This window comes from Leuciscus leuciscus (assembly GCF_965113295.1).
Source record: "Leuciscus leuciscus genome assembly, chromosome: 5".
Lineage (NCBI taxonomy): Eukaryota > Metazoa > Chordata > Actinopteri > Cypriniformes > Leuciscidae > Leuciscus > Leuciscus leuciscus.
In genome coordinates, this window is record NC_138729.1 from 26,794,423 (window position 1) to 26,816,874 (window position 22,452).

Sequence of the window (22,452 nt, forward strand, 5' to 3'; positions counted from 1 at the left end):
GGGAATAATAACAGGAATATTGTCATAAAAAAAGATTTGCTAAGTGAACAAGATTATGAGGGGATGAATGTTCGTTTATTAAAATGAGTCTCTTTATGAAACGGTTCAATAATTTTCGGGGCTGTAAATGTTATTTACTCCTGTGATTTTTACCAACATTTTCAGCATCATTACTTTAGTCTTGTCACATGATCCTTCAGAAATCATTGCAATATGATGCATGATGTGGTGCTCAAGAAACCTTTTGTAACCTATAAGTTGAAAGCCGTTGTGCTGCTTAATACTTTTTTCAAGATTCTTTGATGAATAGAAAGTATTTGAAATCGAAAACTTTTAAAACTAACAATGTAAAAGTCTTTACTGTCACCCTTGATCAATTTGACTAATTTTTTTATTAATTTTTTTTAATTGATCAGAATCCTCTGCAATATTGAGTTGGGACTGGGAGCGTCCAGATCCAGTAATTTCTGTATTGTGCAAGCAAATGTAGTTTGCAATGAATACATGTAAAATATCAGTGTGTGAAGGCTCGAACTTCCTGATGTTGTAGAGCGTAATCTGCATCTGGGTTGCTTTAGGCCTACTATGATATTAGACTACATAGCCTATAAAAATAATGATTTTCAAACCTGAACCAAACATATTTTTATTCAAAGATCAACAGTCTGTCTTTAGTCTGCCACACACAAAAAAACATTAAAATCATGAACTCAAATGTCATTGTGAAAAAAACAAAAAACAGTGACTGTTGTAGTCTAAATCAGACCTTTCAGGCTATAGCCTAACGCTAATAAGCCTTTTGCCAAAAATTAATATTACGACTAAATTGTCGGTCATTAAATAAGAAAACTAAATAATTGTGTAGATGATTTGCTTTGTGTAACCCGACATTAGGCCGAAGTATAGCCTATTTTTTGCACACAGTGCCGCGACTAATCAATCACTCCTTTACGACTGGCTGCCCGCACATTCCCTGTCCTCGCGGCTCCTGCAACTTGCGCTGGTTTATCAATGCATAAAATCGCGCCTACGGTATCATTGTAGAACAAAAAAAAAACAAAAAAAAGGATGCTGCAGCCAATGAGCAGCCGGTGGGGGCTGGCTGCAGGACGACTCAACCTCGACGGACAGTTTTTAATGTTTGTCAGACATATAACTAGGCTACTCAAGATTTTGCTTTAGTGTAATTTTCGGGATAATTAGGGCCGGATTCGGGATTCGGGACAACAGCTTAGATTTCGGGACGTCTGGTCACCCTACTCCAAGTAATGTACAGGTGAAACTCGAAAAATTAGAATATCTTGCAAAAGTTCATTTATTTCAGTAGGCTAATTCAACTTAAAAGGTGAAACTAATAGACTCATTACATTTTCATGCAAAGTGAGATATTTCAAGCCTTTATTTGTTATAATTTTGATGATTATGGTTTACAGCTTATGAAAACCCCAAATTAGAATATTACATGAAATAAAATAAAAAAATAAAAAAATAAAAAATAAAAAAAGGATTTTAAATACAGAAATGTCGGCTCTCTGAAAAGTATAATTATGCATAAGTTCTCAGTACTTGGTTTGGGGCCCTTTTGCATGAATTACTGCCTCAATGCGGAGTGGCATGGATGCTATCAGCCTGTGGCACTACTGAGGTGTTATGGAAGACCAGGATGCTTGTCTGCATTCAGCTTCAGCTCTTCCGCAATGTTCTGTCTCATGTCTCTCATCTTTCTCTTGGCAATGCCCCATACATTCTCATAATATATTAGTTTCACCTTTTAAGTTGAATTACTGAAATAAATTAACTATATTGATGAGAGGAGGGTGCAGTGGTGCACTGCAAAAAAATATATTCAATATATTCATAGAACTTCTAATTAATGTTCTGACAATTTTTTTTAAATGTGTAAAAAGCCATGATGTATTATATTGTTTTGAGGATGGTCCAAATTCAAACGTTAATATAGGAGAATAATGGGCCTCTGTCTCCATCTACTGGTCAATTATCACACCGTCAGATTTCTAAGACGACTCAATATTTATTTCATTAGAGTTGGTATAGTTATGGCCAAGTGCAGATATGATAGGTTGGAAAAACAATAGAATTTTGTATATTCTATTTTATTAAATGTATTATGTAATATTTGCTGAAAGTATGTGATGCACAGTTCATATGAATCACAGCTTTGAATGATATATTGGTCATTTCCATTGCCAGAGGCTTCAGCCACTCTGATGCAAGTCTGGTTCTGATGCGATTAAATCAATTCAACTGCCTCTGGGATTGCTGTAATAGCACTAGCCTATATGGGCAAAATCTCTCTCAGTGTAAATCTGGATACATTATTGTAAATAGAAACGTTATAGGCATATAGCTCAGGCTCTGTAAAGTCGAGAGGATTTTGAGACCAATACAGTCTAGTTCTAAACAGTTTAGGGAAGATCAGGGCCAGGTTTCACACCTTTTTTCCCTCCAGTAATTATTTATTGAAATTGTTTATGTTTTAAATTTTGTATATTTAATTTTCTTATTCATATGCATTTGTGCATGCATTATCTGAGCATATGCATTTAATTGATGTTGTCCCTCTAAACGGGGTAAGTTGTCACAATAGAAACTGCTGTTAAACGTCACATGCTTTTCAGCAGTAGTAGCCTACATAATGAAACAATTATCAAACAAAAAACAATAGATGAAACAGCAAAAATTGACAAAAATATTAAACTATTGTTTTGCCCAATATATCTTGTCAGTAATAAACACGTTTAAAACTTGATATTTAATACAACAGCATTTCTTTAATCCATTAACACTTCAGCAGACGCTTCGGTAAACAAACCAAAAAAATAAATGAATAATTGAGTAATGCCATGAGAGAGAGAGAGAGAGAGAGAGAGAGAGAGAGAGAGAGAGAGAGAGAAATTAAATATCCTGCTGTCATGAAGCCATCATCACGCTAGTGTAGTTATCGTGGAGAAATGACACATGCTGCCCAGTGTGTGCGCGTGAACAGAACGGAGCTGCTGACCGGTGCTGCTGCCTCAAACACACAACACTCTCTATCAACCGTCTTCTTTTAAGAGTACAAGAGTTCCTGTACACGAAAACGGTAGGGGTTTCCTTGTCATTTAAAACTAAACTTCAAGCCTCTCAGAAGCGTTTAGTTAGATGGTAAAATGGAAGAACAGGTGTAACGTATGCATGGCTTATGCAAAAGCGCGAAGTTACATACAAGTAGCCTATATCATTTTAAAATTAGTAATTTAGTAATTTATGTATCGTTAGAAAAAAAAACACGTTTCTTTATTTTAATCTTAGCTCCAATTTATTTTATTGTATTTTTGTTTAGCTTAGCATGAGGGTTACGTTGAATATCGTATGTATTTTTCTACTGTAAAACATCCTGTCTTAATAAATAACATACTCCTTTCATGGATGTAAGGAAATAAAGCTAATCAAATATCCTGTGAATTCAACAACAGATTGGATGCAAAGAAAATAACTCTTATTAAGTTGCATATAGGTTACTTTGTGTTGTGTAGCCTACTTTGTATTTTAAGTTTATGTATGGAGATGTAGGCATCTGTATGAGGTCTTGTGCTGTAAATACTGTGATTGTGCTCAGACATTCTTCTTTGTGGTGGGAGTGTCCAGTGTCCATTGTATGTTTGTAACCCAAAGTGAATTACAAAACATCCTCCTTCATTTTTTTTCCATCAATGAAAGTCAGCAAAGAATGACATCACCAGATAGTCCAGGAAAGAGCATACTGCACACTCACGGGGTGCTGGTGCCATCCGGTATTACTGTGCCTCTAAATTATTGATTAGGTCTAAATCACTGGGGCCAACAGATCTCTGGTAAAATGCTCTCTCTCACTCTTCATCTGAGATATGAAAATGTGGATGATCATTCTGTCTGTGCCCCTCATAATGAGATATACATGACAGGTAGATGAAAGGCATGGGAGGATCCCCTAACCTTTACCATCAAAGTTGTGTTCTGTAGGGCACAAATGCCAGCGTTAAATCTGACAACAAAAGATCAGCACACACCCAGAAGGACCAGCAGCATTATTTATATTATTTATCAACAAATCTGTGCTGGGACAGGGACTAAATGGCAATTTCAGATTCATTATTAAAATGAATACGCCATGCGCAATCACACATATTTAATCCTCAAGCTCTGGTTGTCCCTGAGACCTTCCTGATGTACACATAAAAAATTTAATTAAAAAGTTACTTTACTAAATTCAATTGACCTACTGTGCAAATATTATTAGATCTGTATAGTTATCTAAAATTAACACCAAAACCATAAAACATTTATTACTTATAAAGATTATTTATTATTATTTATTTCAGCTTGCTGCCAAGCAGCATTTCTCATTGGTTTAAGTTGAAGTACTAAAATTAACAAACTAAAACAAAAAAACAAACTTAAATTTAAACTAAAATTAAACTTAATAAAATCTATATAAACAAATTTAAAACTATAGACATATTTCTAAAACTTAAACTTAAAATTAAAATCAAATTTTTTTTTTAAATTCAAAATATTATCAAAAACTATAATAGTATCTCAGTGATATTAAAATAACACTTTTATATTCATATGTTTTATCACAAAGTAGAACTCCACTTTTCAGAAATTATTGCATTGTTTTATAGATACTGTATGCGGCATCTGAGATGCCATGCACAATTAAAGTAAAAAAAAAAAAGTTTTCAATTTGAAATTTTGTTTATAATCACCTAAATGTTAAATAAGTTTTTTCAAACCATTAAATTGACTGACAGAAAAGGGTTAAGACTAAAATATTATATTTGATAATTTTTTTATAATATTATCCTTTAATTATTTTAATAATGTTGTTTGATGTCATCCCACAGCAAACTGAAATTGAACTTTATCATCTTTTATTGTAGAATAAAAGTGCCAAAATGGGAAATGGTTCTATGAAGCTGAATCCTCTCAAGCAGGTCAGTGGCTCGGCCAAATCCAAAAACAATGGGGAAACAAGCTCAGTTCCTCAAGTCCTCAGAGTTAGAGTGGAAGAGTTAGAGAGTCAACTGAAGAAGAAGGATGAAGACTTGAATGCCAAGGAGCTTCAGATCAGACATCTAGAGGACCAGTTGGCTCAGCAGAGACAGGCCATTTCAGAGATATCTGATGCTTTGAGGAACAAGTGTCTCCAACTCAACAAGCTCCAGGATGCACTGAAGAATCAAGGGGAGTTGGGTCTCCTGCCATCACCTATCAAGGAAAAGGTCAGTCAGTGTCTCACAGGCCTGCTCAGAGATACCCTCAACAGGAGGAAAGGAGCAAAAGCTGGAGTTTCTGCAGAGCCTTCATCCAGAACGTATGATGCCAGCGGTATACCAAAGTTCTACTTTGAGAGTGCACGAGTCTGGAAAGAGCAAAGGTGAGAGATGTAATTAATTTTTTGCTTTTGGGTTCAATTTCCTTCCAGAATTTGATTGTCATTAGTGGTAATGTTAGTATTTGGGACTAGGTATATTTAAGAAATATGCTTATAAATTAATACAGTAAACTTTTTAGACAAAATATTGCCGTTACTTAATATTTTTGCTCCTCCAACGAAAATAGTTCCAAGCGAAGTCAAAGAGGAATTTGTTGCATGTCTGAGCAACAGTAGCAACAGTAATCTCATGATTCACTCATAAATATGTCCCTTGTCGCCACCCACTGGTGTCATGATGATGCACCAACACGGACAGTTTGATGAACTATTACCTGTTGAACTCCCCCTCCCTTCTGTGCTTCCTGAAACAGGCTTTTCCGATGTAAATTCGGGACTTTGCACGTTGCTTCTCCTTTTCCCTATTCTTTGCTATTTGTTCATCGGAACGTCGTCTCTTTGGTCGTGTGTTGGCCATATAAAAATTCAAGAGAATATAATTCTAATGTTAGTCGTTGTCTAGGACATCTCTCCTCTAGCTAACTTCCCTCTTCATGCTTCTCTCTCCTCCACTCCCCATACCCCCCTTCATGTGCACACGCACTAACCCCCCGACCCCCACCCCCAATCATTCTTGTCGGTTATTGGCTGGAACACTGTTTGTTATGTTTCTTGGTCCAGGTTGGCCCAGTATGTTTTTGTTGGCGTTTGTGGAGCCTGGCCTGTCTACAGACACCGTGTTTTTTTACAGTGTGTTCAGGGACAGCTAGCGGATAGTGAGGAGATGTTTGCTGTAGGCCTATGTGACAAAAAAAAGTTCAGCCTAAAAAACGTGTGACATCGCTTAGAGCACCTTTAAAGCTGTATGTTTGTGAACGTAAGGTTACCTTAGTAGGTCATGTTATGTTTTTTTTGTGTGCATATGTGTGTGGGTTTGAACAAGAATATTCATTATTGTATCAAGCATCCTCAAAGAGCTAAAATAGATGTGCCATTTGTTCATGTTGGTAATTAGTCTGTGTTTTTCATATGCTAAGCTCATTATGTTGGGAGGCTTAAATTGGTCTCATCTGCCTGCAAAATACAATGCTGATATTCATTATCCTGTCTCTATTCTAACACTGAAAATTAAACAACTGGTGCCTTTCAATAGCGAGAACTGTCCAATTAGTCCATCTTGAATAATTTGTTCTCAGTCAACCCATAATTAGTCCAAGGCCCGGTTTCACAGACAGAGTTTAGATTAAGCCAGGATTAGGCCTTACGGTAGTTCAATTAGGACATTTAAATAGCTTTCATAAATGTGCCTTAGAAAAAAAAACATTACTAGTGTGCATCTTGAGACAAAACAATGACACTGACATATTTTAAGATACGTCATCGCAAGTTGTTTTCAGTTAAAACAGCTCAAACATGCATTTTAGTCTGGGACTAAGCTTAAACCTTGTCTGTGGGGTATGAGTAACAATGTCACAGCTATCACAGTTACAAGCAAAATAGTATTCCAAATCTTTCATAATCTTTTTTTGGATCTAAAATTAGACATCTTCAGCACAGTTTTTTTTTTTACCAATATCTTTAACAGTGTAAAGAAGCTCCTCACCGATGCTTTGAATAAGAACCAGTATCTGAGGAGACTGGAAGTGCAACAGGTCAAAGACATGGTGGAATGCATGTATGAGCGGACGTACCAGCAAGGAGAATACGTCATAAAACAAGGAGAGCCGGGAAACCACTTGTTTGTGCTTGCAGGTATGAATGAAGTAATTGAACTATTCCATTATAATCACACTGGTTATACTGTTAGAAAACATGTGAAAATTGTTACCTTTATGGGGCAACAATTTTGTCCACAATTTTTCCGAGAGTGTAGACATTAGTATAAAGATACTGTAATATGAGGAATTCTATGCATATGTCACTAGTTACTGCTACTCATTTTTGCCAGTTTTTCATCAATGTTTATCTCTACACTGTAAATAATAATAAACCCACTTTTTGAATTAAATGCAAATTTGATCAAAATGCAACAATTTGTTGCAAAAAAGAAACAATTTGTGTTTAAGTACCGTTTACTCTTACAGATGGCAAGCTGGATGTCTATCAGCACAACAAACTGCTCACATCAATAGCAGTCTGGACCACATTTGGTGAATTAGCCATCTTGTACAATTGCACCAGGACTGCATCGGTCAAAGGTGAAGTATTTCCTTTGTGCTTCATTCTATCTCACTTAGATGTGTATGAGTAGTATAGTTCTGTTTCTGACAAATATGTTATATACTGTAACTTATTTACACCGAATTCAAATTGTCCCTGCACGACAGCACTTTGTGTGTTTAGTTCATGCTGTGACCATGGATTGGCCTCATGTAGCCACAGGCTATCAAATAAACACCAGTGAGAACTAAAACACTATTGTTTTGTCTTGTAGCGTTAATCTCATTGGCTTGTCAGTAATTTTGTTTGCTTGTTTGTGTGGCCAGATATACCGTCTCAAATGCCTTCTCTCATATTATCTTTTATTCCCACTCTTAAAAAAGAACTGGTGTGCAGTAAAACATGGTTACCCATAATGTTAAATTATAAATCAGTGTGGTGCATTCTTTCAGTGGTTAATTTTTTATGTGATCACTAAGAGTCTTAATATTAAAAATGTTTTATTTCTTTACACTTGCTCTGTTGGTGCACTGTTGGATACTTAAATATGTTCTCTACCGAGTCACCATGATAAAATTTAATCACTTCCTAATGGTCCTATTGGAAGCAGCTGTTGTTTCCTGGTTACTGAGTCACTGAAGTTTAAATGGACACCACTCAGGGAGGAATGAGGGAGCTCCAGGTATTTCCCTTACCTGTAGTTTTGTTATGATCACAGCGGCCAGCAATGTGAAAACATGGGCCCTCGATCGAGAAGTCTTTCACAACATCATGCGGATGACTGCCGAGGCTCGACACGAGCAATACCGCCACTTCCTGAGGAGGTAATCCAAACTGTTCATCCCTCCCGCTGTTTACTGTGTTGTGTAGTCATACTGGTGATAGCTGGACCTGAAAACATCAAAGTGCGGCTTTTGCATGAAACGTTGTAGAGATCAAACAAACAAATAAAGCATAGCTAGGAATTAGGCATTAGCCATGCTATTGATGATGTTAATGTCAGTTCACGGTCTGGTTGAAGTGACCTCTGTGACCTTGCTTATATAACTATCAGTTTAAATGGCAAACATGAAAGGAGGAAAATGCTATAATTCAATTTGAGGGCTCTTAAAGACAGTCTAATAAGAAAGGATTGAGAGATATTATCTTATATTAGATGAAATAGAACTGAACTGAAACAGAACTGTTCTCCATAACCATCAGTTCAATCCGAGTCAAAGGGGCAATCTTAAATTGTTTGTATCAGTTTAGTCATATAAGAGTCAAAGATCAAAATTTAAACCAGTATGTTTTGAATAAGACAAATAAACATTGAATGTTGATTAAATGCATAAAAGGCAAAAATGCCCAAAATATATATTTTAGAAAATGATGCTTGATTGCAAATGTCCTAACCTATTTTATTTTATTTTATTTTATTTTATTTTATTTTATTTTATTTTATTTTATTTTATTTTATTTTATTTTATTTTATTTTATTTTATTTTATTTTATTTTATTTTATTTTATTTTATTTTATTTTATTTTATTTTATTTTATTTTATTTTATTTTATTTTATTTTATTTTATTTTAGTGTTTCACTTCTTGCTAGTCTACCTGGGGACAAACTAACTAAGATTGTGGACTGCTTAGAGGTGGTAAGTAAAACCTTTTAACATTATAAAAATTTGGTGATTCAAAAAAGCTAACCAGCCCCATCTGATCCAAAATATCTATCTGTAGTAAAGTTTTCAGATGTCTAAATCCAAACCGACAATTTTGGACAAGCAGTGTTGATATTGCATCTTTCATCACTTGGCCCTGTATATTGTTACCATAGTTATTTGACTAAGGCTGCGTGAAGTGTTCGCTCCAATCGAGGGGACGAGTGATTTGTTAAAGATGTTTGTATCAGCCAGTGTAGGCTGCTGACTGATTTATTCCATTTCTTCATGAGGGGCCAAGTGAGTTTTTCTAAAAGAGTGTGGGCTTTGTCAACTCAACGTCAAATAAGCATCCTCATGTTCTTCCATGCTGAAAAAACATCAAGGACATTCTTCTCGATTGTCGGCCCCTGGGGTCGAATAGGAGAATGTCGTTATTCAATCACTCCAATGGAGTTGATTATATTCCCCTCTCTAGAGGTAAAGAAGCAATGTAACCCAATAGGGGCCCAGATGTTTTGGACTGAAACATGCAGATAATGTGGAACTCTATCATTAAACAGTGGGGAATGGAATGCAGATGGGATGCTAGAAGAAGACAAATGTTTTGAGACCCTCAGAGGAGTGTGGCATACCTAGAGAGCTTCTCTAATGACAAATCAGAGCTCTGTCAGAAAGACAGTTGGGGATGGAGATCAGTGGAGTTCATGCACCAGAGAAATTAAAACTCAAAGAATGTCTTGGAATGCTTCTGATGGACCGCTACAATGTAGAATGGTTTAATGATTCAGTTTGGCAAAACTCAGATTTGAAAAATTCTAAACAAGATTTAATCTTAAATTTCAGGTGAATAATTCCATTCCACTGTAAATAGAACGTTATTTTAGCAAATCACTGTTGCAAAAAAATATTCTTGTTCTTCCATTGAATTGGAGGGATATCAGTTCAAGCACAGTGTTCTCAAGCTCCAGGCAAGTAACAAAACCCCCCACAAATTTTTGTCCCAAAATGCTGTTTTGTTGTTGTTATTTATTATAAAAAGCTGAACTGTTTTAATGGTAAGTGAAGTGCTACCTTAAGGTCAACTGTACAATTTAAAGGGCTAGTTCACCCTAAAAGGAAAATTCTGTCATCATGTACCTTCAAGTTGTTCCAAACCTGTATGAATTTCTTTCTTCTGCTGAACAAAAATATCTTGTGTTTAGCAGAAGAAAGAAATTCATACTGGTTTGAAACTACTTGAAAGTGAGTAAATGACAGAATAAAATTTTTTGGGTGATCTAGCCCTTTAACTTCTTCTATTGAGGAAACACATTTTATGAAATTTGACAAGTATGTAAATAAGCAATAAGTGTAGGAGACATATCTTCTTATATCATTGTGAAAGCAGACATGGCGGCCTTCCTGTTGTCTCCCTCAGGGAACCTCTCCGGGAAAATGACAGCAGTGGGTTGATGGTAAAATCAATAGCTAAATGAGTTTTGTCTTGCGTTTGCTGACCAGGAGTATTATAATAAAGGAGACTACATCATCCGGGAGGGAGAAGAAGGAAACACTTTTTACATAATCGCCAATGGAAAGGTAATTTGCAATCTATTATCATCAATTTGTTTTGTCAAAGCTTGGTTTTGTGTATTTACTGTATTTAGCGTACTATGCTTAACATTCAATCATGTCTCATTCCACGAGGTTACATATACTTAAAATTAATTGCTACTATAATTTAAAATGTAAAAACTGATATGCTTTTGCTGTATGATTATTATTGATTTACATCTTTTCAGGAACTTTTATTAATTATAATATATAGCCCTTCATCATGCCTACTGAAGACGAGAGTGTATACATAATTTTAGGTACATTAGGAACATACACTACCCAGGTTATGCTATGTACTCACACCATTCAATGCTAAAGCTAAACCATCAAAAAAATAAAAGTGATTTATCCCATTTGAGGCACAATTTTTCCACTCCACTAATCCTCATGGACTTCACTGCAGACACCGATCTGGGTTTTTGGGAGGTTGAGCGCATTCAGATAAATCAGTAATTCGACACCGAAGGGGTTAAGAGACAGGACTCTCCACTGGGAAGCAACAGGAACTGTTTAGCATGAGCTAGTCAGGCTCAGATCCCCTGTTAATTTCTGCTCTACTGTCGCTCAAGACGGGGGGAAGGAAGATGTTTTACTGAGGGGGAGAGAATTTAATTACCGGAAATGATGGTTCTCGTCAGCCTGTCGCCACCATGTCCGAGAGTGTGTTGGGAATAAGACCATTAGTGCTGGCCACCAAAAACTGCCTATCAGAAAGGTCAAGAGGGTCATCGTGTTTTAGTGGATCATTCTATAGAGAATTGGGAATGAACGAACAAACTAACTCCATTTCTTCAATATCATTATTATTGAATACTTGTTGCATACAGTTGAAGGATTTTAATCTGTGAATGTGGTTCTCTCAAAAACTAATATGGTTGGTTCATTTTGAAATGCAACCTCTGTCTTTCTCTGTTGCTCAGATTAAAGTCACACAGAGCACACAGGATCATGAAGAGCCACAGATCATCAACACCTTGGGGAAAGGGGATTATTTCGGAGAGAAGGCCCTCATCAGGTGCTGTCTTTCTTCAATCCCCAGCTCAATTCTCATGTCCCCACTTTAATCCTATTTCAATAACCTTTTGGTATACAGTATGGGGACTTTTAGCATCACTGCAGTAGCAGAGAGCATCATCTTTGTCTCGTCAACATGTATATTAGTTAATAGAATATTACAAACAAATTCATTGAACTGTCATTTTAGGGGCCATTTATTCTCAGTTTATGTCTAATGCACTTTATGTGTTCCTACTTTATCAAACTACAGTGATGATGTCAGATCTGCAAATATAATAGCAGATGAGGATGGGGTGGAATGCCTTGTCATTGATCGAGAGTGAGTTCACACTTGAAGATCATCGTCATTCAATTGATTATGTTTCTTGTTGTCTGTGACAATAACAAAGGTTTTCTCTTAGAACCTTCAGTCAAACTGTTGGAACTTTTGATGAGCTTAAGAAGTACCTCCAGAGCTACGTCGAGAATTTAGCACGAGACGATAAGAAAAGACATGCTAAGTAAGTTTATATGTATATATATATATATATATATATATATATATATATATATAATTAAAATATTGATAGTCTTTATGACTCCTTGACTTCTTACCACTCCATTGTGCTGTAAAATAGCACTTCATTTTGTACTACAGGCACCGTTCTTCAAAAACAAAAGCAAAAAAAAGTGTTTTCACATAAAGGTGACATGTTCACATGAAGTTCACATGAAGCTATTTGGAAAATGCCAGATTTTACTTTCTGGATTTAAGCATTTGAATCTCCAATCCACCGATTTATCAATATATACAGTGGGGTCCAAAAGTCTGAGAGCACTCATATAAATGCTTCTCTTTTGTAATTGTATTACTTAAAGTTACTTTATTAGAAGAACAATGGTCACATTTTCTAATTTGTTTAGTGGCCAAGAAATAATGCAGATGTTTTAAAAAGTTTAAATAGAAACGAAACCCCCATAATTTCTTAAACTTTCAGACCAACTGTATCCCCCCCCAATTAGACAAATTTGCCACTCTGTCATTATTTTGGTCATTCTGTTTTAGACAATAATACAATCACTTATCTCTGACAATCCCTACTTTTTCTTTTAGAAGGTCAGGAAGCTGCACCCCACCAACCACACCAGTGTCACATGATATGATAGAGCTGAAAGAGACAGAGAGCAGCTTTGCATCCACTATACCCTTCAGCTGCCTCGAGGTTATTGCCACGCTGGGAGTTGGGGGCTTTGGCAGAGTTGAATTGGTTAGAAGCTTGTTCACAATAATCACACTTCTTCTTTATGATATAAAACATTCAAAGAGAAATCATTCCCACAAAGTGAGGGAGTGAGATGAGCAATAATGATGCCTGTTTTGCTCTAGGTGAAAGTGAAGCATGAGAATGTGACATTTGCTCTGAAATGCATCAAGAAACGGCACATCGTGGATAACAGACAGGAAGAGCACATCTACTCAGAGAGGAGGATCTTGCTTGAAACAAACTCTCCTTTTATTGTAAAGTATGTTCATCTAGTATGATCAGGCTGTTTTAGTAAAGCCTGTTTAGTCTTGTGAGTTTTAGGAAATATCGGAAGATCTTAAAGATAATCTGATCATTGAATTTCCCTCTTCATTGCTTTTGAAGAGATATTCATGATGAATCCCCTTAGTGTTCAAATGATTAAATTAAGAGAGAAGGTCCGTACCTAAAATGCTTAATTTAACCAAAAGTCAGTGGCAGTGAATGTTACTGCAAGCTGTGAATTTCAAAACTTATTTATGTTTTGATCTGAGCTTTACATTTTTGCTCTTAGAATGTACTGCACTTTCAAAGACAACAAGTATGTATACATGCTGTTGGAGGCATGTCTGGGTGGAGAAATCTGGAGTCTTCTGAGAGACAGGTGAGCTCCATTTCATGCTAGGGTGACCAAAAGCTGGACAGTCCCGGAATTTGTAGCTTTGTTACTCTTCCTGCGTCCCGCAAGACATGAGCTGTGTCCCGCATTTCAACGTTTTTTTTTCTTCCTTGAAATTTACAATACCACAAATAGAAATATAAAACTAAATATGCGATTGCCGTTTAAAAAAATATATTTGCACAACCGTCATGTTCTAGCTTGAGCGGGAAAATTACCAACCAATGCACTCGTAAAGTGGGATTTTTCCTGATGAAACTGGACGGAGCCAAGGAATCAGTGTGGACCTCATCAAAACTCGTTAAAAACAGCTACACCAGCCAGCACTTCCTCTAGACACATACTGGATAAGAACATTCTGATCAAACCTAGTTTGAACAAAGTTCAGGATGCATTAAATCCGGTAAAATGCATTTAATGTTTGCATAGTCTACCCAGAAAACAGAATGTTCCCCCATCTTTAGTATTTGGTTCCTGTTTGTTTATTTTTTTGAGAACCAAATAACAATGTTTTAGGAACATTCTTTTTAGGTTTTATTTTTTGCAACCATAAAATAACATTTTCAGAACGTTGCAGTGAGGTTATTTTTAAATAACCTAAAAATAACTTACACAAAGTGTTCCCTAATGGTTATTTTTAGGTTATTATTTAATAACCATGTAAAATAACCTTCCAATTAAAATGTGGCTGATGTTTTTGTATAATGACCTATACAGAGCTCTGAAATTATTTTAATAGAGCATTTATGTTGAAATGAGATCAATCAAAACACGTTTATAATGATCAGTTTATAATGATCAGATAAATCCAACTTTATAGTTAAAATATTAAGTCAGGGTTAAGAATAGTGTGAAAAGCACAGAAATCATAAATTACAGTAGTACGTTTGTTTCTATCTTCATTGACTACACGCCTCTGATCTCTGATCTGATCTGATCTGTGCTGCATGCTTACTGACGTACAGCAGGGTTATTAGGGGACGTATTCTTGAAACGTTTCAATAACGTTAGAATAAAAGTTGGAGCAACGTTAAAATAATGTTAAAGTAACATTAGAATAAAGTTAGGTGAACGTTAAAGTAACGTTGGAATGTTATTCTAACATTACTTTAACGTTATACTAATGTTTCCAAATCGTTATTTTAACGTTGCTCTAACGTTAGATTAACGCTTAAGTAATGGTAGAATATTTAGGGGACGTTAAAGTAACATAACGTTAGAATGTTGTTCTAACATTACTTTAACGCTATACTAATGTTTCCCTAACGTTATTTTAACGTTGCTCAAAAATTGTCAGCTAGTAGTGAGTAATAAAGGAAAATAAACTAGGCACTACTTAAGGAAATTTATTTTTATATAAAATGTGATTTTTACCTGTTAACCTGTTAATCAGTTCATTATATTTAGCAGACTGAATAAGTTCTGTAATGTAAATTACTTTGCATCACTCGAACCAGGGCAAATTGAGTGCCAGTCACAGACCCGGTCACAATTTATTAAAGGGGTGGTATAATGCCCTTTTCACAAGATGTACAATAAGTCTTTGATGTCCCCAGAGTGTGTATGTGAAGTTTTAGCTCAAAATACCCCACAGATATTTTTATATAGCATGTTAAAGTTGTCACTTTTTGAGAGTGAGCAAAAACACACAATTTTTGTGTCTGTTCCTTTCAATGCAAATGAGCTGCTACTCCCAGCACAGAGGGTGGTGCTTCAAGATCTTGTGTCCTTTTACCTCACACAGACATGCACTGGAAATTTCAAATACTTTTAGCCTTTTATGTTCAAACCGAAGTCAGAAAGTTGGAGAGACTCAAGAAGAAGTGACAACATGTAGACAACATTTCTGAATGGTTAGTTGGTGAACTTATGTAGCTTATGTGTAGTTATTTTCTAGTCATTGATTAGCATATTCTGTCTTGATAATCTATAAATCGTGTTCAGGGGCGGGGTTTATGTAAATTCTAGGGTTGGTGATGTCACTAACCCTGGAGGAATGTCGTGTAGTCCCTACCAGGTGTTTGTTGTAGTCCTTAAAAAACGATTTCTTTAAAAGCAAATATCTCCCTTTGTTTTGAACTTTGAGCATTGTAACTTTGCAGATGTTGTTTATGCTCAAACAGCAACATTACACACTAACTAAAGTTAGAAAAGTGAAATCATATTCAACCACCCCTTTAACAAAGCTTATTGGCAATTTAACATTATCATCCAACGTGATGGCACATATGATGGCTTTCCAACTAATGTAAATCAATATTTACATAGTATAGTAAATCTATCTCTCCCACACGTGTCCCGCATTGTCCAGCACAATCACATCTACCTATTTCATGCAACCGGAACAGCTACAGTTTTACTGGTTTGATGCATATGCTAAAAGTTTCTATTTTGATCCAGGGGGAGTTTTGATGAGTACACTGCCAAGTTCTGTGTGGGCTGTGTAACAGAAGCCTTTGACTACCTACACAACAATGGCATCATATACAGAGACCTGAAGCCTGAGAACCTGATGCTGGATACAGATGGATACGTCAAATTGGTGAGCAAAAGTCATTAAACTTTACTTAGAATTCACTTATTAAACTCAGTGCAGCGATACTGATTCCAAGCATGTTTTCTCAGGTGGATTTTGGCTTTGCTAAGAAGCTCAAGTGTGGCCAGAAGACCTGGACGTTCTGTGGGACTCCAGAGTATGTTGCACCTGAGATCATTCTCAATAAAGGTCACGGTCTCAGTGTGGACTTCTGGTCTCTTGGAATCCTGATCTTTGAACTTCTTACTGGAAGGTTTGCATCAGCTCAAATTTTAGTGGAAAACATTTAATAATACAAATGTATGAAAGACCTACTCTAACGTATTTTATCTGATTGTTCCTTAAGCCCCCCCTTTACTGGCTCAGATCAGATGATTATATACACATTCATTCTGAAAGGAATTGAGAAGATGGACTTCCCTAAAAAGATCACCAAGAGGCCAGGTGACCTTATCCGAAAGCTGTGCAGGTATGATCATGCATCCTTCTTAAATTATTCTTATGTCTTTTACCTGTTTTCTGAAACTATTCAGGTCCCTCTGCAATATATCATAAAATGATTTTGCTGTTCTCTTTTTTATAAAGACAAAACCCTTCAGAGCGACTGGGCAATCTAAAGAATGGAATAACTGATATTAAAAAACACAGGTAAGTGTACAACAGTCAAAATCTGGTGCTGTTTGACAAAAAAATATCCCCAATTTCATAAATTTGACTGTCTTATGCCATATTTATTAACACAAAATTAACAAAATATTTAACTGTATTGTCTCAAATGTTTTAACAAAATATTGGTCAGAACCCTCGGACTTCGTACACTCAAAGACATTCACTATTAAGTAGTTGCTTAGTTAGTTACCCCCACAATATACTGAACTGCGGATATAGTGTGGTTGCTTTTTTCTTTCATTTTCAGATTTCTCATGTTTGAAAAAACACTTATGCTTGGTTTTTCATAATGGTGCTGACTAAATTAGATGGCACCCTAAATAACCCAAGATCTCTGGAATCTGTTCCATCAGTAACACGTGTCTCTCTTAATCAAATCAATCAGTAAATCTGAGGAGATTCTAATCTTGACCTTTATGGATCTTCTGGCTTTTTCTGGGCCTCCTCTTGATTGAACTTATACAGCCTTTGGACTAAATTGATGCTTTGCTCTTTTTCCTTTGCCCATAAACAGGTTTCTATCATGTTAGCAAACATTACATTTGCATTCAGTGGGCATCCATAAACACTAACTTTGAAATTGGTATAATTGTCACCTACAAACATTTTACAACAGTTATTTAATTGATGATGTTGTTCGTTGGTGTTTAGATGGTTTACAGGATTTAGCTGGAGTGGTATGAAATCCAGAAGTCTGATATCACCACTTAAAAGAGAGGTAAGACACATATCATCTAGAGATTTTTATGGGATCATGTATCATAAAATTACACGTACACTACCATTCAAAAGTTTGGGGTCAGTCTTTTATGTTCACCAAGGTCGCATTTATTTGAACAAAAATATAGTAAAAACAGTAATATTGTGAAATGTACAATTATAAACAACTTCTTTCTATGTTAATATATTGTAACATAATTTATTCCTGTGATGCCAAAGCTGTATATTCAGCATAATTAATTCAGTCTTCAGTGTCACATGATCCTTCAGAAATCAGTCTAATATGAAGAATTGATTCTCGAGAAACATTCTTCTCATTATCAATGTTGAAAACATTTTGCTGCTTAACATTTTTGTGGAAACGAGATTTTTTTCAAGTATTGATTGATGAATCGAACATTCAGAAGAACAGCATTTCCCTTTCGTGGTCACTACGAGTTACGTCGTGACGACGAATGGGGTTTCGCTTAGAAAGCCTCTCATCATCGAGAAATAAAACGAGCCTATGGCAAAGAAATGCCATGGGTCTGCGGAATTTGCATGTAGCGAGATCACATTGCCTGCTGCTGATCTGTGCAGTGATCTGCCGACAGTGTGTGTGTTTCTCCCTGGGCGCTTCAGCACATTTGCCATTGTATTTTCTGGATGTGGGTGCGTGATCCATCTGCCTAATGGTCACGTGTGCTGTTTCGCGTGTTGGGCTTAATCACGCTTGGCAGCGCTCGTGGATGAGTCATGTTTTCATTGCGGGAACATGACCATCGCGATGTTTATAGATCGAGACTCAATGATCTCCGTGTGGGTAGAGTCCACTCTGCCACACCCCAATTTATCTCTTCCTCGAGAGGGGATACTTTGGTTGGTGGCCAGGGTGATCTGAGGGTTATGGTGTGGCATATAACCGACGAGTCATTCCTCGGGCCACGCCCCCCTCCACATCGCAAACCGTGGGGCTTCCGTGCGTGGCTGGTTCCTCTCTGGGACCCAGTTTTTCATTCAGGACTCTGGCAGATGATGTCATGTCACTCACAGCATCACAAGGCGGGCTTGATTCCTTTGGAAATGAGGATTCGACTGCGTTGCCTCCCTCGGGAGTGCCAGCGTTAGTCGAGTTAGATCCAGAGCTGACAGCCATGCTTTCCCGGGCAGCTGAAAGTGTCGGTTGGAGTGGCGCCGCCCTCCCCTGAGCGCTGTAGGCTGGACGATTGGTTCCTGGGCACGGCGCGTGCTGCACTACCAGCACTCGGGGCGGGTGCTGGTAGTGCAGCACATGCCGTGCCCAGGAACCAATCGTCCAGCCTACAGCGCTCAGGGGAGGGCGGCGCCACTCCAACCGACACTTTCAGTAGACAAGTATCAATAGAAATGTACTGTGAAAATAAAATAAAAAAGACCCAGAAGCAAAGCACATTAAAGCACATTTGAAAAAACAGTGCCTTTCTTCCCGGACGTGCATAAGGGCGACTCCGGGTTGTGAAAGTTCCCGTGACTTATCAAGGGCCCGCGGGCGTCCTCCACCTTCACTGCACTCGTTGTCGTGGCGATCATGGTGTGTATGTTCGCTACCACTATTGTGGCACAGGCATGCAGTGCTGTGTGTCGTCTTCGCCTTTGAGGCAGTGCTGATCCGGGAGTACTGTCAAACCTGGCCGCCGTGGAACGCTGGTCCTTCCCTGGCCAACACTGACAGAACACGGAAACTCGACCACGCCCCCACGCAGGGACGCTATGCCTCCCATGTCCGGGATGGTCGATCCGCCACGCACACTACTGACCTCGGTCTACAGGCGACATCGGTACCTGCGTGACCTCTGGGCCAGGTGATGTCCAACAAGTGTGGTCCAGGAATGGGCTTCAGCCAGGTTGATGTGAGGGTGTCTGGGAACTCGTTTTCTCAGCTCCCCCATATCCCAGGCTGGGCTCTTCGGCGGTGTGGTTGAGAACGGCGCCCAACAGTTTTCAACCGCCCAGAAGTAGACTGAGGCCCTTCTGCTCCGACGGCCATCCGTCCATGCGGTCTCCTTAGTCTGCTTCCCACCGAGGCCGGCCCCCTGGGGCTCGCTACCTTACTGGCGAAAGGTGCGGTCGAGATTGTCCCTCCAGCCAAAATGAAGTCCGGGTTCTAGAGCCCCTACTTCATTGTACCGAAGAAATCCGGTGGGTTACGGCCAATCCTGGACCTGCGCGTCTTGAACCGATCCCTCCACAAGCTTCCGTTCAAGATGCTCACGGCCAAATGCATTCTCGAATGTGTGCGGCCACAGGATTGGTTTGCAGCGATCGACCTGAAGGACGCCTACTTTCATGTCTCCTTTCTCCTTGACACAGACCGTTCCTACGGTTTGCTTTCGAGGGGCGGGCCTGCAAGCGCTGCCCTTGGCGGAGGTAGACTCAGCCTTGGCACTGCTCTGTCCAGTACGCGCCCTCCGTGCTTACGTAGACAGAATGCAGTGTTTCAGGACCTCAGACCAGCTTTTTGTCTGTTATGGTGGGAAGCTGAGGGGAAAGGCTCTCTCCAAGCAAAGGTTGTCTCACTGGATAGTGGACGCCATTGCTTTGGCATACCAGCAGCAAGGTCGACCGTGCCCCCTTGGGGTGAAGGCCCACTCCACCCGGAGTGTGGCCTCCTCTTGGGCTCTAGCGCAGGGCGCCTCGCTAACAGACATCTACAGAGCTGCAGGCTGGGCGACACCTAACACATTCACCAGGTTCTATAACCTCCGAGTGGAGCCAGTGTCCTCTCACGCACTTGCTTCAACCAGCCGGTACTAGGACCCGCTTAGGTGTCTTCGCTTGCTTGCCATTCCACTCCACGGACTGGATACGTGCGATTATTCTCCTCAGGTGAGCCTCCCCAAGAGGCCCTGAGTTCCTCCAGCACTGTTGACGTCAACGCCAGAGTTATGCCACCGGCAGCTTTCGCGATTGGCTAGGTGCCGCCATGTGCATGGTTCCCCCTCTGGGCGACCCCCACATGTGTATTTCCACTGTAAGCCTCTCTGAGCATGTGTCTTTCCCTTGGCAAGCCACCTTGCCACCTCTGGGTTGAAATATTCCACCTGCGGCTGGACACCCCAGTGATTCTCCAGTAGTGACCACGAAAGGGAACATCTTGGTTACGTATGTAACCCTCGTTCCCTGAGTAGGGAACGGAAACGTTACGTCTCCCTGCCACTTCCGCTGTACCGCTGGAACGCCGGAGTTCAATCTCGGCTCCTCAGCGAAGAAACATATCTGCATGTTGCCAGCGTACTTCCTTATATACCCACGAGGTAAGGCGGAGTTACGCAATGCAAATTCCGCAGACCCATGGCATTTCTTTGCCATTGGCTCGTTTTATTTCTCGAAGACGAGAAGCTTTCTAAGTGAAACCCCATTCGTCGTCATGACGTAACGTCTCCGTTCCCTACTCAGGGAATGAGGGTTACATACGTAACCGAGACGTTATTTGAGATATAAATCTTTTGTGACATTATAAAGGTTTTTACTGTCACTTTTGACCAATTGAATGCATCCCTGCTAAATAAAAGTAGAAAACATCTTACTGACCTCAAACTTTTGCACAGTATTATATCAGTACATCATCTTGTTTTTTCCTTTTCTTTCTGATTCTCTCACTATTAATTTCTCTTTGATTTTTCTCCAGGTGAAGGGACCCACTGACCACAGTTACTTTGACAGTTATCCTCCTGAAGAAGAAATCCCTCCAGATGAAATGTCGGGTTGGGACACCGACTTCTAACTGACCCCTCGATGCACCCATGTGCTCAAACATTTTGAGTTAAACAAAACTCTTCTGCCATTTGTCATCTCCAACATGCCAGCCTTTACCCCAAGGAACCTTAGACCATGAAGCCAACAGAACCCGTGTATGTGTTGCAACAATGGACTCCTTGACCGCAGGCTGCTGTTAGTGCAGTGGGAGGCACAGCAGAGGAGGAGAGACATAAGAAAGGAATTGTTTCATGATGTTCAGATGTACTCATTCATTGCGATTATAAACATTGTTGAATTTGACTGAAACTGTACCACTGAGATGTCAGAGCAGGATCAGTCTGTGAGAATGATGTTGCTGGGGCATCATAGGAGGATGGTGTGAAACCATTGGTAATATTTACCTTTAGACATGCGGAACGGTTTGTGGTTTTGGCTGGAGGGTGAGATGTTCCCTGTTTTAGAAGCGTTGGTGATGTCACGTATTTGAGCTCCTGGAGGTAATAACCACCTGTGACTGTGAATGCCACTGATGAGGTTTCAAAGGTTAACCTCAGCGGGTGACTGGCACTGCAGTTTGTGCAACTCCAGCAGAGTTATGTGAAAAGTAATATTTTTAGCATACTTCAGGTGACTCGAACCCCTGCATCTGAGCCAGATAGGTTTGTGCTGATGTAATGTTTGCCGCTTGCTTATTTTATCCTTGTGAATAGGAAAAATCACTTTCTTTTTTGTGTGAGAATTTAGATTTTTTTTTTTTTGTCATCCTGAAAGATTATACAAAGATATTTTACATTAATTGTATATTAAAATGTTATCTAAAATGTAAAACATGAGCATTTCTTCATTTTTTGTTCCCAGCACATTTCAAGTTCAGCGCTTATTGCACATTAGCGATTTGCTAGTATCTATTAAATAATGGACTTTGATGTTTGTGTGGTAACTTTCCAGACCTTATTGACCCCATTAAGCAATTTACATCATGGATGTTCCATGATGCAACAATCTCAGTATAATTTTTGATTGCATAACAATGCAATCAATATTCAGTAAAGTTCTGCTTTGTTGCCAG

At 38.6% G+C, this 22,452-nt stretch overlaps 1 protein-coding gene across 2 annotated transcripts; it reads left to right on the forward strand.

Moving 5' to 3' along the window:
* The first annotated feature begins 78 nt into the window (after nucleotides 1–78).
* On the forward strand, nucleotides 79–22,361 carry prkg2 (protein kinase cGMP-dependent 2). 2 transcript variants are annotated; one of them, XM_082168753.1, is made up of 19 exons: nucleotides 79–3,103; nucleotides 3,725–5,422; nucleotides 7,005–7,171; nucleotides 7,504–7,617; nucleotides 8,298–8,403; nucleotides 9,154–9,217; nucleotides 10,727–10,804; nucleotides 11,743–11,837; nucleotides 12,090–12,158; nucleotides 12,241–12,339; nucleotides 12,933–13,086; nucleotides 13,206–13,342; nucleotides 13,637–13,726; nucleotides 16,142–16,283; nucleotides 16,367–16,530; nucleotides 16,624–16,746; nucleotides 16,863–16,925; nucleotides 17,598–17,664; nucleotides 21,313–22,361. In XM_082168753.1, exons 2-19 carry the CDS (start codon nucleotides 4,941–4,943, stop codon nucleotides 21,406–21,408), a joined length of 2,310 nt encoding a protein of 769 aa, XP_082024879.1. In that variant the 5' UTR covers nucleotides 79–3,103; nucleotides 3,725–4,940; the 3' UTR covers nucleotides 21,409–22,361. The 2 variants fall into 2 exon arrangements, with proteins under 2 accessions (XP_082024879.1, XP_082024878.1); XM_082168752.1 differs by having other exon boundaries at nucleotides 4,926–5,422.
* Nucleotides 22,362–22,452: the final 91 nt, after the last annotated feature.

Excerpts from the sequence above, each read along its gene's own strand:
- prkg2 (XM_082168753.1), top strand. The coding sequence starts at position 4,941 with ATGGGAAATGGTTCTATGAAGCTGAATCCTCTCAAGCAGGTCAGTGGC. Across the intron at positions 13,727-16,141 it reads TGGAGTCTTCTGAGAGACAG|GGGGAGTTTTGATGAGTACA; the intron begins GTGAGCTCCATT and ends ATTTTGATCCAG. Across the intron at positions 16,926-17,597 it reads ACTGATATTAAAAAACACAG|ATGGTTTACAGGATTTAGCT; the intron begins GTAAGTGTACAA and ends GTTGGTGTTTAG.